The following is a 14811-nucleotide window of genomic DNA, read 5'->3' as shown; positions in this document are numbered from 1 at the left end:
GAAGCATTTGACTGTTTAATGTGTGAGTCATTGAATCATTCATTCAAGCGATTCATTCATTCGGTAACAAAAGACTGCCATGCATGGCTCAAAGATGCAAAACAGTCCTGTGGCTTTGTTTGTAAGTATTTTCGTTGGTGAAATAGAGCAAAAACAGGCAATATTGTGTCTAAAATGTAAGCCACTTAATATTAACTTCTTGTTTATTGAACTGTTGTATAAAATCAATATCACATTTGCAATCATGCTTGTATTTGGAGAAAAAAATGGCACTCTTCGTGTGATACTGATTAACTATATTAAATTATATAAATATAAAATGCATATAGAGGTATTTTTACTAAATATACTAAATCATGCAGTGAAATTGTGGACTCTAAGTGTGAGAGGCACACTAGTCTAACCCACTAGACTACATCATGTAGTAGGGCTGGACGATTATGGCCTAAAATCAAAACCTCGATTAATTGAACATTTCATCTCGATTACGATTAATGAACGATTATTTTGTTTGTTTGTTTGTTTGTTTGTTTTTTTGCCCTCATAGTTCACTGACAAGGTTTGTACTGTAAATATGACTGACTATTAAAAGGTGGGATATTTTTTCCTATTTAAAGAGTGATCTAACATAACAGCTCAATTTCAGCAGTTATTTTATCTATGCTTCATAACATTTCTTACAGATTGCACACTGCAGCTGCGCGAGCGCGTAGCTCGGAATAATAATACATCCGATCGTCTAATCGCTTGAATGTACAAACCTTAAAACAAATACAACTGACAAAGTTTAGTGAAGACGCAAGGCTCACGCGCGTGTGTTGAACCGGCGTTCACCTCCGTGTTTTGCTTTTATGCCACTGACTGGACGGGGCGGAGTCATGTGGCTACACACGTGGTAATGTTTTTAAGGGTAAAGTATTAACAGGATTAAAAAGAACGAAATAAGCGACATGGGAAAATTACGTCGGTTAGAGGTTCTGAATTTCGGTTTCGGTTACTTTTCGATTAATCGTCCAGCCCTATCATGTAGTGTATTGTGCACTCTCTAACTGTGTTTTTGTAAAGTGAGGGACATACTCGATAATGTCAGATTGCACATGGTTAAAACAACAATCATGATATTATTGTAGACAATATATATCGCACACCCCTAATCAGGTGAGTTGGTTTATTACTTATTGTAAGTGTAAACCTCACTGGTTTATATGGAACATCTAGAGATATTAAGGATTTTAGAGTGAGCAACCACTTAGCAACCCAGAACATCATAACTACATAGCAATATACTTAAAACACACACAATATTCAGAACACCTAAACAACTGCCTAGCAACTCCATGGCATCAGTAACATTAATGAAAAATTATAAATTATGAATAACTTAATCCGCCCTATAATATGCATGTGTGCTTAATTTTCATGCATCCTCATGTGTCAGCATCTGCAGATAATTTATACCTATAACACAACAAAAGCACAGGGTTTATATGAATAAAACAATAAATAAATTATAAAGTTGCTCAGAGTGAAATATCACATCCTTTCCCAATGTTCCCAATAACATTCTGCCACTAACTTCTCCGCCAGAAAAATTTAATTCCTAATAAAATGATCCAAATTCAAATGAAAGAAAGTGGCTTAATCATTATTCAGCTGCTCTGAATGCCATATGAATATTTTATTAGTAATTATTCAGCTCCAGCTGACCAAGGATTTATAATTTGTTCCATTTATGCAACTAGACTTATTATTATGGTTATCATTTGAATTTATAACAATTTATGAGATTATGCTATGCAAAATGGACATTTATCACACAAATGGAATGAGTATTAACATTAATATGAATAAAAAACACATTAATATTATGCTGGGCAGATGTAGTTATTCAACAAGCTTAAGTCATTCAGTTAGGGCTGTGAGTTTATATTGTTTCAGAGCTTGTTATACAAAAAGAAAAACAAAAAAAAGTAAGATAAAAAAAAAAAAATAAATGTAAATGCTGCCAAACTGGTTCTAAACTTAAACAGTGATGATGTCATTGGTGTGTAAACCAATCCGCTCAAGGCAAGGAAGGCAGGCTAAACAAGTCTCAGCTAAACTTGCTTTGCTAGTTCCCACTGCTACTATAAGTTTATGAATGTCCAGACAGCTCAGCAAAAACTTGGCAGACTTTAAACATATTACAGTATTTTTTTTTTAATTGCAGGCTTTGAGATCTATAAAGTCGATTACACTCTCAGGAGGAGGAAACATTTTATTTTTCTCCTTAACAAGTCATGTGAAAGAAGGTACTGCCTCCATGGCCCTGTTTACACCTGGTATTAAGATGCGTTTTGGTCAGATCACAAATACAGGTGTAAACGGGGTCTAAAATGTTTTGAGCTTGTCCACTTTCGACCAGTTCCAGAGGTAGTCGAAAACACATTCAGCATGTCATCCAGATTGCTTTTGTAGCGTAGACGCTCATGAGGTCAAATGTGTTCGAACAGCCACAAAGGACCAACTACTCTCCGCTTACTGACCTATTGCCTAAACATTATGGGAAGACCCAAGTTTGGTTTGAAGATGAAAAATGTACCAAGCACAATGTTCTCTCAACATTCCTGATTTCCAACACACACTCACAGCTTTCGGCGGGTCTTGCGGCTGTCAGAGCAGAAACTAAAGGCCCCGGTATACTTCAAACAAAGTTCTTTTTCGTTCTTCGTTTAGGGGTAAAACGAAGTTCAAAATACGAGACCAGCGATATACTGTAATCGAACATCTGACGCCGCCCACAAAATAAACACAACAAAAATGAGAAAACGGCAAGCATTTATTATAGAAAGCATAAGAAAAGCGTCTGACCATAACAACATGGGTATGTTAGCACGTCTTCATATAGCACTTTATTCAATAGATTGCTTAAATTCAAGCAGCTTTACAGTATCAAACATGAAAAACAGTGTTAGTGCCTCATTTTTTAACTATAAAATCATGCCTCATTTTGTACTATAAAGCGGCTTTCCAGTGTGTTCATGTTTTCACCCGCGGAGATCTTACCTCGACAAACTCTACAGACGAAATGAGTCAAAGACGCGGTCCACGGGAGTGAAGGCGGAGCCTCGGCGCACACCTCCTGTTACGTTATCATCACTGACCAATGGAAGTATGAAGGTGTTTTGCAGCTGGAGCGAACTTTTCCTGAAAGTTCGCTTTGGCAAGCCGTTTTGAACTTCCAAAAAGAACACAAAATGAACTTCGTTTTGGCCTGATTTAGTTCGAAATGACGTCACATCAGCTCGTTCTTCGATTTCGTTTGAAGTATACCGGGGCCTTAAAGCTGACACTCTCCGTATGTTTTCCGTCGTCTCAATTCATATGTAAATTGCATAAGCTTATTTTGTCCATTTGATCGAAAGATCTGAAAAAACCCATTCATTTACCTGCCCCTGAAAGAAATCAGGACAGAAGTGGTTGAAAGTGGACAAAAGAGACAGATCAAAGGTCCCGTTCTTCGCGATCCCATGTTTCAAACTTTAGTTAGTGTGTAATGTTGTTGTTAGAGTATAAATAAAATCTGTAAAATTTTAAAGCTCAAAGTTCAATGCCAAGCGAGATATTTTATTTAACAGAAGTCGCCTACATCGAACGGCCAGTTTGGACTACATCCCTCTACTTCCTTCTTTAATGACGTCACTAAAACAGTTTTTTGACTAACCTCTGCCCACAGGAATACACAAGAGTTGCGTTTGTAGAGTGTGTTTGTCGCCATGTCGTCGAAACGCTGTTATTTTCATCCCGCAGTCCAATCACTGGGTCTGATTCCGGCTCAAATTGATAGGGTAAAATTAAAGACATGTTTACAATAACACTGAGCGCGTGCATCTCCACGTTATGGTAAGAGGCGTGACCTTTCCGGGCAAGGTTCGCTCAGAGCTGTCGAATCACAACACAGGAACCGCTGGCACAATCAGAACTCGTTACGTATTTCTGAAGGAGGGACTTCATAGAACAAGGAAGTCATCAGCCCGTTTTTATGACAGTGGAAACAGCGGTATACAAATAAGTAAATTATGTGAAAAATACTGTGTTTTTTTACACGTGAAACATGAACACATGTTATATTGCACACTATAAACACAATCAAAGCTTCAAAAAACCACGTAAAACGGGACCTTTAAAACACCAGGTGTAAACAGGTATGTGTCTCCCTCGTCTACTTGTGATCCAATCGACCAAACGCATTTTAATACCAGGTATAAACAGGACCCATGTTGCTGTGCCTGGCTGATTACCCTGTTAATGCAATAACGCAGACCAATAATGCTCATAGCTGGTCCAAAAATCAGCATGAATGCGTCAAAATAGATGAGCTAATTACAGACTAAACATCCTTTGTCTGTGACAATCATAACAGCTCCACTGTTTACTGACTAACGGTCCGAAAATAGGACGATTATTATTATTAAAAATATCCAAACAACTGTTAGAAATAATAAAGCTTTCAAAACATGAAACACCTAAACTCATAGAGGGAGCTCAATTCAGAGGTCCACCACAGGCCACTGCTACAGACAAGCTATGTGGTTTGCCACTTCCAGACAAACTTAACTACATTTGAACGGGTTTACCACACATTTTCGTGATAAACATGCTAGATATACTGTTCAAAGCAACAAAGAGAAAAAACTCTCAGTCCAGCTCTAGTGTTTGTGTATAGGTACCACGGTAGGCTTACCTTGTCTTTGTCCTCCACCAGGTCTGTTAGCATGTCATCTGGGTCCAGGATCCCCCCGTCCTCGTACTCCACATGGTGCGTTCGTACCAGGAATTCCCCATCCTGTTGAAAACAATAGGTCCATCAGTGAAGTCCCCCGTTCAACAACAATACAAGAGACTAATCAGAGGAATTTGGAAGTTTTGGACGGACAACATGCAGTTTTGTTCTTACATTTATTACAAATCATATTTCTGTAAATCAAAGGATACACAAAAAATATTAGCAGATAGAGATGTCATATATTATATTTATTATAATTATTAAATGACTAGGCTAGTTTTGACTCTGAAATCTGATTGGCTGAGCCACAGAATAATTGTTATTGATTATATTTCGTAATCAATTTATTTATTCAGCATCTGTGTCTTTATTATGTTGTTGCCGCTACTTTACCGTAATAAAACTCACTGCAACACACAGTCTCCTATTGCTTAATGTTTAATATCTCACTTTATTTGAGAACATCGTCATTATGAAAAAGATAGCACATGCAAATTAGCTATTGGCTAGCTGAAACGACCAACATTTGTTCAGCCACAAATCCTTTTAGTCATGATTAGGAAACAATAGCTGCTTTAATGTCCATCTGATGTTTTCATGTGGATGAATGTATGGAAACTAAGGAAGTAATGACAAATATAGCTGCGAGCAGCGATGGCGGGCCCAAGCCCGGTGGCACCGCCACCCCGGTGGCTTCAGGGCAACTGTGCACAGCGGGCAATAGGCACTTAAAACGGTTAAACATCAAAGGACTATGTCAAATTCACTCCACATTTACTGCACTACAAGGTGCCACTATAGAGCCCCTCCTCCCTGCCCATTTTCAAAGGATTACATGTGCCAAGTTTTAACATTATTCTGATGAATTTTGAAGCAAATCAGGTAAAAATAAGAGGGTGATCTCAATGTATGCTGAAAGTGACACATTTTCTGCTTCCAGTTGGTGGCGCTATTACTTTGAATCACAATAGTCACATCCATGTGATCAGCCTTGTACAACGAAGACTAAGCCGAAGTTTCATCAAAATCAATTAATGTATGCAGAAGTTATAACACTTTGTTTCCCTTTTCTTGCCATAAATTCGTTGCCTCGCCACGGCCAAACCGTTTGAGATATCCAAAATCCGTTTGCAATTAAACAACTTCAATGTGTTAGCAACAAGTTAAAAAAAGTTTGGTGTAAATTGGATAAACCCTGTAGGAGCAGTAGTATAAAATTCATAGCCTGTTTTTTCAAAAAATTAACATTCAAACCAAAATAGCTGACTTCCTGTTGGTCGGAGCTAATGAATGTAAATTAGAAAATTGTCCGGCTTGATGAGAACAATATGTGTACCGAGTTTGGTGATTGTAGGAAAAACTAACCCCCCACTTTTGTCAAAAGGTGGCGCTACTGAGCCCCTCCACCACGCCCATTTCTATGGCTTTGTCCATGTCTACTGGTTGACATATTGATGTGTGTGTCGAGTTTCATGCAATTTGAAGCATGTTAGATGTAATACAAGTCTCTGGTGTCTCCAGAATGTGTCTGTGAAGTTTCAGCTCAAAATACCCCACAGATCATTTATTATAGCTTGTCAAATTTGACCCTATTTGGGTGTGAGCACAAACACGCCGTTTTTCTCTCTTTAAATGCAAATGAGCTGCTGCTCTCGGCCCCCAAATTTGCAAAAGGTGTGAGTTTCCTGTTGCTCAAAGGTTTAATTCTACAGCGCATTAAAACCGTTACAGCACAGACTGATACATACAATCCACAAAGCACAAAGAATCAGATAAACTATGAGTGGCTGTGTGATGTTATGAATATAAGGCATTTTTCTTTTATTCAGCATGACCTTGAGTGCCTTTTGCTTTAAAGGGGAACTATTATACCCCTTTTACAAGATGTAATACAAGTCTCTGGTGTCTCCAGAATGTGTCTGTGAAGTTTCAGCTCAAAATACCCCACAGATCATTTATTATAGCTTGTCAAATTTGACCCTATTTGGGTGTGAGCACAAACACGCCGTTTTTTCTCTCTTTAAATGCAAATGAGCTGCTGCTCTCGGCCCCCTTTCCAGAAGAGGGCAGAGCTTGAATGCTGCGTTCACACCAAACGCGAATAGAGCGTCAAATTCGCGTCTACCGCGTCTAGTTTGCCGCTTGAACATTTTGAATGCATTCGCGCGTCTAGAGCGAAATAGACGCGCGTAAAAAACAAGCGTTTGAAGCGAAATTGACGCGCGTCCGAGGCGAAATCCGCTTCTTGTGGGAGGGGCAAGTGCTAGGCGGTTGTCTGTTTGCAAGATGGCTGATGTTGATCGTGCGTTCATCGAGAGAACTACCGCTTTGTATTTGCTCTGGAGAGCAGAACAGCGGCGTAGGGGTCAGCGTCGCGGGAAGGCCGCGGGTCGATAAACGTGTACGTGACTCAAAAGTGAAATGTGTATTTACAACTTACCAGGTAGCCCAATCTCCTCACCGACACTCTTCCAAGCGAGGTCCTTTTTATTCCTGTCTGAAGTATGAACTTGTGTCATAAATCTCTGGGTGACTGCTTACTGATAATATCAGTCGTTCCTCCATTTTGAATGAGTGACTCCGGGCGGGCCTGCCGCCACAGCAGCAAGCAGTCTCCTGATTGGTTAACGCGGCGCGAATTTACGCCAAAGTTCACATTTTTCAACTCGGGCATCAGACGCGAATTCGCGTTAAACGCTAAATGCACAAAAAGCAGCATTCGCGCATAACGCGCGTATGACGCGAAACGCTCAATTCGCGTCATGAAGACGCGCGAATGAGGCGAATTCGCGTCTTCCGCGCCGCGCTAAACGCCTCATTCGTGCCGCGAGACCTCCAGACGTGCGTAAACGCGTCTTTACATTGACTTAACATTGAAATCATTCTCGCCAGACGCTCTATTCGCGTTTAGTGTGAACACAGCATAACAGCTTACGCTTCAGTTGCTCAACAACAACAAAGCTGGAGAATCTCATGCAGCCAAAATGAGGATTGTCAGTAACGGTGTTCAGCCTTACATTGTTCAAACCGGAGTCGACACTGATGGAGAGACTCAGGAAGAAGTTACAACTTTTAGAATGAAACTGATGTTTCTGAATGGTTAGTGGATAAATTTATGTTGTTAATCTTTTGTGCAGCATTGAATTGACCCTCGTTTGTGAAGCAGTCCGTCATAAAACAACAACTCTTCCTCTTTTCTAAAGCATCCCAACATGGTCTAGAATGATTTCTGAAGGATCAAGTGACACTGAAGACTGGAGTAATGGATGGCAAAAATTACTTTTGCCATCATATTATGATAAATAAAAAGAGGGAGGGGGAAGTTATTTTAAATTATAATAATATTTCACAAAACATATCAAATGGCTGCAATGATTTTCCTTCATTGACCTTGACGAGACGGGTTACAGGTCGAATGAGAACTTGAAAATTTACGGTGGGAATGCATACAATCATGTGTACACATGTAACCAGATAAGATAAGTCAGATGGGTTAGTTTGTCATAGTTTGAATACCATCAGCTCATTACCAAACAAACTCACCCAACAACTTTCCTACTTGGGTTGGAAAAAGAAACACTACAATGATCTAAAAGAACGTGTTTGGCTAGTAACGCATGATGACATAACAGATCCAGGTCAACGCCTTTTTTCAGCTGAAACCTCAATGAATCTGTTGACAGACATGACAATAAATCTTAAAATCATCAAGTCATGCCATAATGCTAAATGTTATACAGCAGACAATGTTAAATGTTTTATCACTGTGAACTTCAAAATGTGTAATATAGAACAGAAACCTAGATGAAGTTCGGTCAAAACTGTGAATGATCTGTGATAGTCTTGGGTGAAATCAAAGAAAATAGTATATTTTGCACCAAAAGGGTACACATTCATAGCTTCCATGGACTTACATTAATGCAAATGAAAAACCTAATAAAATATCTAATAAATTGTGTAAAATATTTATTTGAATCATAAAAACTCATTGTTTAATGAAAAATATAAATATTTATTTTCTGACACTTATAAAAATAAAATAAAATAAAATAAAATAAAATAAAATAAAATAAAATAAAATAAAATAAAATAAAATAAAAACATTGCATAAATATTTAAAATATGTGGGTATAAACACAAAGTGCATGGATTTGGAATTTTTTTCTAAAAAAAAAGTTGACATTAAAACTAATATTTAAGAATACACGTTTCTGTGCTACACTGTGTTCAAATTATATATCAGTATGATTTTAGTACAATAAACATTTAGATTTTAGTTTTTAAAGAAATGGTTTGTTTGTTTGTTTGTTTGTTTGTTTTATTTCTCGTATCTTTTTAGTATCTCGTTTCTCTTTGTAAGTTTTGGTTAGGGGTGGCTGAAATGCAACTTTACACACAACTGCCAGAATCCAGAAAATCCAGCAGCTTCAAATACCTGTTTGCTGCTCAACGGTGGCTTTTTTATAGCCCTTTTAATACATTTCATTTGTTTGACAGAAACTTCACTTAATAAGTGTCTGACCGAGTTCTTTTGTGCTTTAAATTACTCACAAATCATTTAACAGTTCGACAATCTCTATTCAGTTTTTGCAAAATATTAGTTCATGCTTTTCATCTTTAGAAAGATCTTTCTTCCTTCCCATATTAGATGAGTGACTTGCTTAATAATGTGGAACAACCTCTTTAGGTTTTACATTTACCTAAGACGACCTGGAAAACTACTTAAACCTGTCTGAGATTGATACCAGTTATCTAAAAAAGATACGAGAAACAAAACAAACAAACACTTTCTTTAAAAACAAAAATCTGAATGTTTATTGTACACTGTAAACTCTAACGTTCAAAATAATTAATTGGTTTGAGTAGGTCAAACTTAAATTAGTTTAGTCAAATCAACATTTTTGAGTATTTGGCACTTTTTTCTTTCAAGTTCACGGAACTGATATATTTTAAGCAAACGGAACTGTTTTGAGTTTTAAGAACTTCTTATTTTTTAATTTAGACAAACTTAAGATTAACTGAAATTTTTCTATTTCCCAGCATGCTTTGCCCATAGCACTCAAAAGCAAGAGTAAATGCTAAATTAGTGTTTTATGTGCAAGATTAATGATAAGTGGGAGATTTAGTAGTGGTTAATGTTTTCTTATGCTCATTTAAAAGAGTTTCTGTTAAAGGGTTAGTTCACCCAAAAATGAAAATTATGTCATTAATGACTCACCCTCATGTCGTTCCAAACCCGTAAGACCTCCGTTCATCTTCGGAACACAGTTTAAGATATTTTAGATTTAGTCCGAGAGCTTTCTGTCCCTCCACTGAAGATGTATGTACGGTAGACTGTCCATGTCCAGAAAGGTAATAAAAACATCATCAAAGTAGTCCATGTGACATCAGTGGGTTAGTTAGAAATTTTTGAAGCATCGAAAATATATTTTGGTCCAAAAATAACAAAAACTACGACTTTATTCAGCATTGTATTCTCTTCCGGGTCTGTTGTCAATCCGGGTTCACGACTCCGCAGTGACGCTGCTGATGTAAGACGCTGCTGACATGTTATCTGGTGCGCCCAAGCTTCGTTTACAGTCTGAGGGAGACGCACGCTGTAGTCAAGCTATTCTACATTGTTTGTATTTTGGTATTGCTATATTTTTTAAAATGGTGTACAAGTGTGCATGTCGCGGATGTCCTAATCGCCAAAAACAACGACGTAAAAGTGCATTACCAACGCCGACAGATGAAAGGATTCAATGGAACCAATTCAATGGAAAGGATTCCGGAAGAGAAGACAATGCTGAATAAAGTCGTAGTTTTTGTTATTTTTGGACCAAAATGCATTTTCGATGCTTCAAAAACTTCTAACTAACCCACTGATGTCACATGGACTACTTTGATGATGTTTTTATTACCTTTCTGGACATGGACAGTATACCGTACATACATTTTCAATGGAGGGACAGAAAACTCTCGGACTAAATCTAAAATATCTTAAACTGTGTTCCGAAGATGAACGGAGGTCTTACGGGTTTGAAACGACATGAGGGTGAGTCATTAATGACATAATTTTCATTTTTTGGGTGAACTAACCCTTTAACAGAAACTCTTTTAAATGAGCATAAGAAAACATTAACCACTACTAAATCTCCCACTTATCATATTAGTCACCTAGAAATACACTGTGTTCCAAATTATTATGGAAGTGACATAAGTAGTAAGTAAACTTGTTTCATTGATCATGTGACACATTTGTATAGATCGTCAGATGTTCTTGCTTCAATAGAAGTATAAGTTTCCAGACATCCCATCCTGTAAAAACTCAAAAGGCCTCCACACCCTATTATATTATATTGTATTACATTACATTACATTACATTACATTATATTATATTATATTATATTATATTATATTATATTATATTATATTATATTATATTATATTATATTATATTATATTATATTTTAGTAAGCCACATAACATGGGGTCGTTCTTGCAATAGAATTCATGCTCCAAAAAAGATGTTAGGTGTGACAAAATAAGAATGCTGGTAGTCACAGGAGATGCATTTGAAACACATGATACCAGATGTAAACAGTAATGTGTCTTGGCTGACCACTTGTGATTGGATCACAAACATTAGGCATCTTAATACCATGTGGATACAAAGCTTCTCTCTCACGCACTTTCCGGGATATATATTGTATATAATTTGCGGGCCTTAGGGAGCCGCTATCAAAGACGCAGCTTCAATCCTTCAAAAAACATGTTAAAACGGAAGCTGATACCATCTGACCACCGAAAAAAGGCAGTTCCTCCAATCCAGAAAGAAACAGTGACTCTCAATTCAACCCAGATTAACACACACTGATATTTTTTTGTGAAAGCGCTTTCTCTGCTTCAGTCTCAACAGGAAGCAGCAGTTTGCATCCACCCTGCTGGTGTGGAAAAGTGTTCATGCTGTTTAGGCAGATATGTCCGCTGGGACTGTTTTCAGCTTCATGAAACCATCTGAGCAACATTTGCTTTGGATGAACACAACGCACCTGGTGCTTTTTACACACACAAGCTCCCATAACACTGGAACAAAGAAACCGTTTAGACATTTAAAGCTGGAAATATTAATACAGATTCATTATTAATAACATTACATTATGCCAATAACAAGAAACTAAAAAATATGGAGTATGTGAGAAGCTACGGAAAACTGATTATTTTGTGGATCTGCATGATTAATCAGTAAAAAGATCGCAATCTTGATTCAAACACCCACACAATCTTATTCTATCAGCTGTTTATTAACTATTTCCATGCCACTGACGGAATTTTCTGGCTTTCCATGTTTTTTTGTTTTGTTTTACTGTTATATGGTAGGGTGCAATTATTACACATCTTCTGAAAGAGTACTGAATCTCCTGATCAAAACACAAGCGAAGAAGCAGCAGAAACAAGCGATGGCATATGTAATCATACGCATATGTAAATTAATGCGACCATCAACATTAAACAGCATAATTGCCCATTGTTACCGAATGAAATGTCGACCCAGGACAAGCTACAGGACTGGGAAGCTTTGGGGGTTTTGATAGACTAGATCAACTCTATCTGGGTTTTGATCATCGTTGTGAATCCGTATGAATTCTGGGGGACATGAAAATTTGGTGAAGATGATCAAAAAGGCTGGCAACTTTTTTTTTCAAAATTGCTTGCGGGGAAAGAGTTAAAACTTTGACAAGTATGATCACAGCGAACCTTCAAATCTGCATTGGCGTTGGGACTGACCCAGCAAGAGCAACTGTATAGGTATGAAACAGCTTCACAGTCTTTTCAACCACAGTATCATTATTTCTGTTACAATAATTTGAATGATCACAGAAATACTGGAATAAAAGCTTATAATTCGGATATAAACACTGATGTCTACGGTAGTGATCAAAATAGAGTGAATCACCTTTTGAAAGTAACTTGATGCTTCAAATAAAGATTGTATTGATTACATAGTTACGGTAGTCATTCATTCAAGAGATTCGTTCAAAAACGCAGATTCATCCAGTTATGAAACAAGAGAAGTCTTTATGAGTGAGTCATTGAATCATTCATTCAAGAGATTCGTTCAAAAACGCAGATTCATCCAGTTATGAAACAAGTGAAGTCTTTATGAGTGAGTCATTGAATCATTCATTCAAGAGATTCGTTCAAAAACGCAGATTCATCCAGCAATGAAACAAGTGTAGTCTTTATGAATGAGTCATTGAATCATTCATTCAAGAGATTCGTTCAAAAACGCAGATTCACCCAGCAATGAAACAAGTGAAGTCTTTATGAGCGAGTCATTGAATCATTCATTCAAGAGATTTGTTCAAAAACGCAGATTCATCCAGCAATGAAACAAGTGAAGTCTTCATGAGTGAGTCATTGAATCATTCATTCAAGAGATTTGTTCAAAAACGCAGATTCATCCAGCAATGAAACAAGTGAAGTCTTCATGAGTGAGTCATTGAATCATTCATTCAAGAGATTCGCTCAAAAACGCAGATTCATCCAGTAATGAAACAAGTGAAGTCTTTATGAATGAGTCATTGAGTCATTCATTCAAGAGATTCGTTCAAAAACACTGATTCATCCAGCAATGAAACAAGTGAAGTCTTTATGAGCGAGTCATTGAATCATTCATTCAAGAGATTCGTTCAAAAACGCAGATTCATCCAGCAATGAAACAAGTGAAGTCTTTATGAGTGAGTCATTGAATCATTCATTCAAGAAATTCGTTCAAAAACACTGATTCATCCAGCAATGAAACAAGTGAAGTCTTTATGAGCGAGTCATTGAATCATTCATTCAAACCAATTAAAAAAAAATTAAACTCAAATCTATTTGTAAATAAATTTCAAATCTATTTTTTTGAGGTTTTTTTTGTTGTTGTTGTTGTTGTTGTTGTTTTAAATAGACTGCAGCATTTTGTCAGAACATCTAATAAATTACATGTTATTTTGTTTTGTATTGCCTATTCAGAATCATGGGAGAATCATGATCTCTAAACAAACTAAATCTTGATTTATCCAGAATCATGTAGCTCTACTAATTTGTGTCTTTTTGTTCTTTCTCCCACAAATCTCCTAAAACACTATGAGAAAACCAAAAATACAAGATCTGATTACCTGTGCATTAAACAGCAGGAAGTTCTGAGAAGCTGTTCGGTCTCAAATGTCAAACAAACCCAGTAATCAGCCTCTCCATCTTTGAGAACTGAGAAGTAATTTCAATATGCACTAATTGTAAATGATTCCTCACAGCTACAAACTTTAATTAGAGTTTTTGTTTTTTGCAAAGGCAAGACCATTATAATTACAATGGTGTATACTGAGGGTTAATAATCTGAACAAACCCCTAACACAAAGTATTAAATGTCAGCATGTAATTAATCCTGAACAGTTTTACAATACGTCAAATCACGCGGCTTATTGAGGAGAGGTGTGCAATTACTTTTCTAAGTGATTACACTTACATTTTTGATAAAACAACTCAAAAGACTTACATTTTGCAATCACGGAATGCACAACAACAATGGCAATTTGCATTTGCTTCGATCTTAAAGTCATTAATCAATTATGGCCAAAAACTGTCTTAATTGCAACCCATTTTACCTTTATAATCTGAGGTCAGTTGCTTAAACATAGCCATTAAGTTAAGACTGTCTTAAGAACTAGTATGAGCAACTAGCTGTTAGCCAAAGGGAAATCAGTCTTACTCTTGGTCAAATTAGACCAATCTTATGAAAAGTTATGAACAGTCTGAAAAAGACAGGGTTTATGTAAATTTTGGGGTTGTGATATCACCAACCTGAGAAAAAGCTCATTGTAGTCCCTACCAGCCATTTGTTGCAGTCCTTAAAAAGCAAATTCTGTAACAGAAAATATTTCCCTTTGCATTGAACTTTGAGCGTCGCAACTTTGCAGATGTTGTTTATGCTCAAACAGCAACATTACACACTAACTAAAGTTAAAAAAGTGAAATTATAATCAAGGACCCCTTTAACATATTAGAGGTCTTTGTACCA

At 36.9% G+C, this 14811-nt stretch overlaps 1 protein-coding gene across 3 annotated transcripts in view; it reads right to left on the bottom strand.

Annotated features, from left to right (window-relative positions):
* pard3ba (par-3 family cell polarity regulator beta a) overlaps positions 1-14811 on the bottom strand; it is a 228417-nt gene that overhangs the window by 173756 nt on the left and 39850 nt on the right. For all 3 annotated transcript variants that reach the window (XM_048198008.1, XM_048198006.1, XM_048198007.1), the window contains one exon: positions 4724-4825. In XM_048198008.1, coding sequence (XP_048053965.1) covers positions 4724-4756 — 33 coding nt within the window. In that variant the 5' untranslated portion in view covers positions 4757-4825. The remainder of the gene's footprint in view (positions 1-4723; positions 4826-14811) is intronic.

The sequence above is a fragment of the Megalobrama amblycephala genome, linkage group LG7, assembly GCF_018812025.1.
Source record: "Megalobrama amblycephala isolate DHTTF-2021 linkage group LG7, ASM1881202v1, whole genome shotgun sequence".
Classification (NCBI taxonomy): domain Eukaryota; kingdom Metazoa; phylum Chordata; class Actinopteri; order Cypriniformes; family Xenocyprididae; genus Megalobrama; species Megalobrama amblycephala.
The sequence above is the reverse complement of the archived record's forward strand: the minus strand, read 5'-3'. Positions and strand labels throughout refer to the sequence as shown.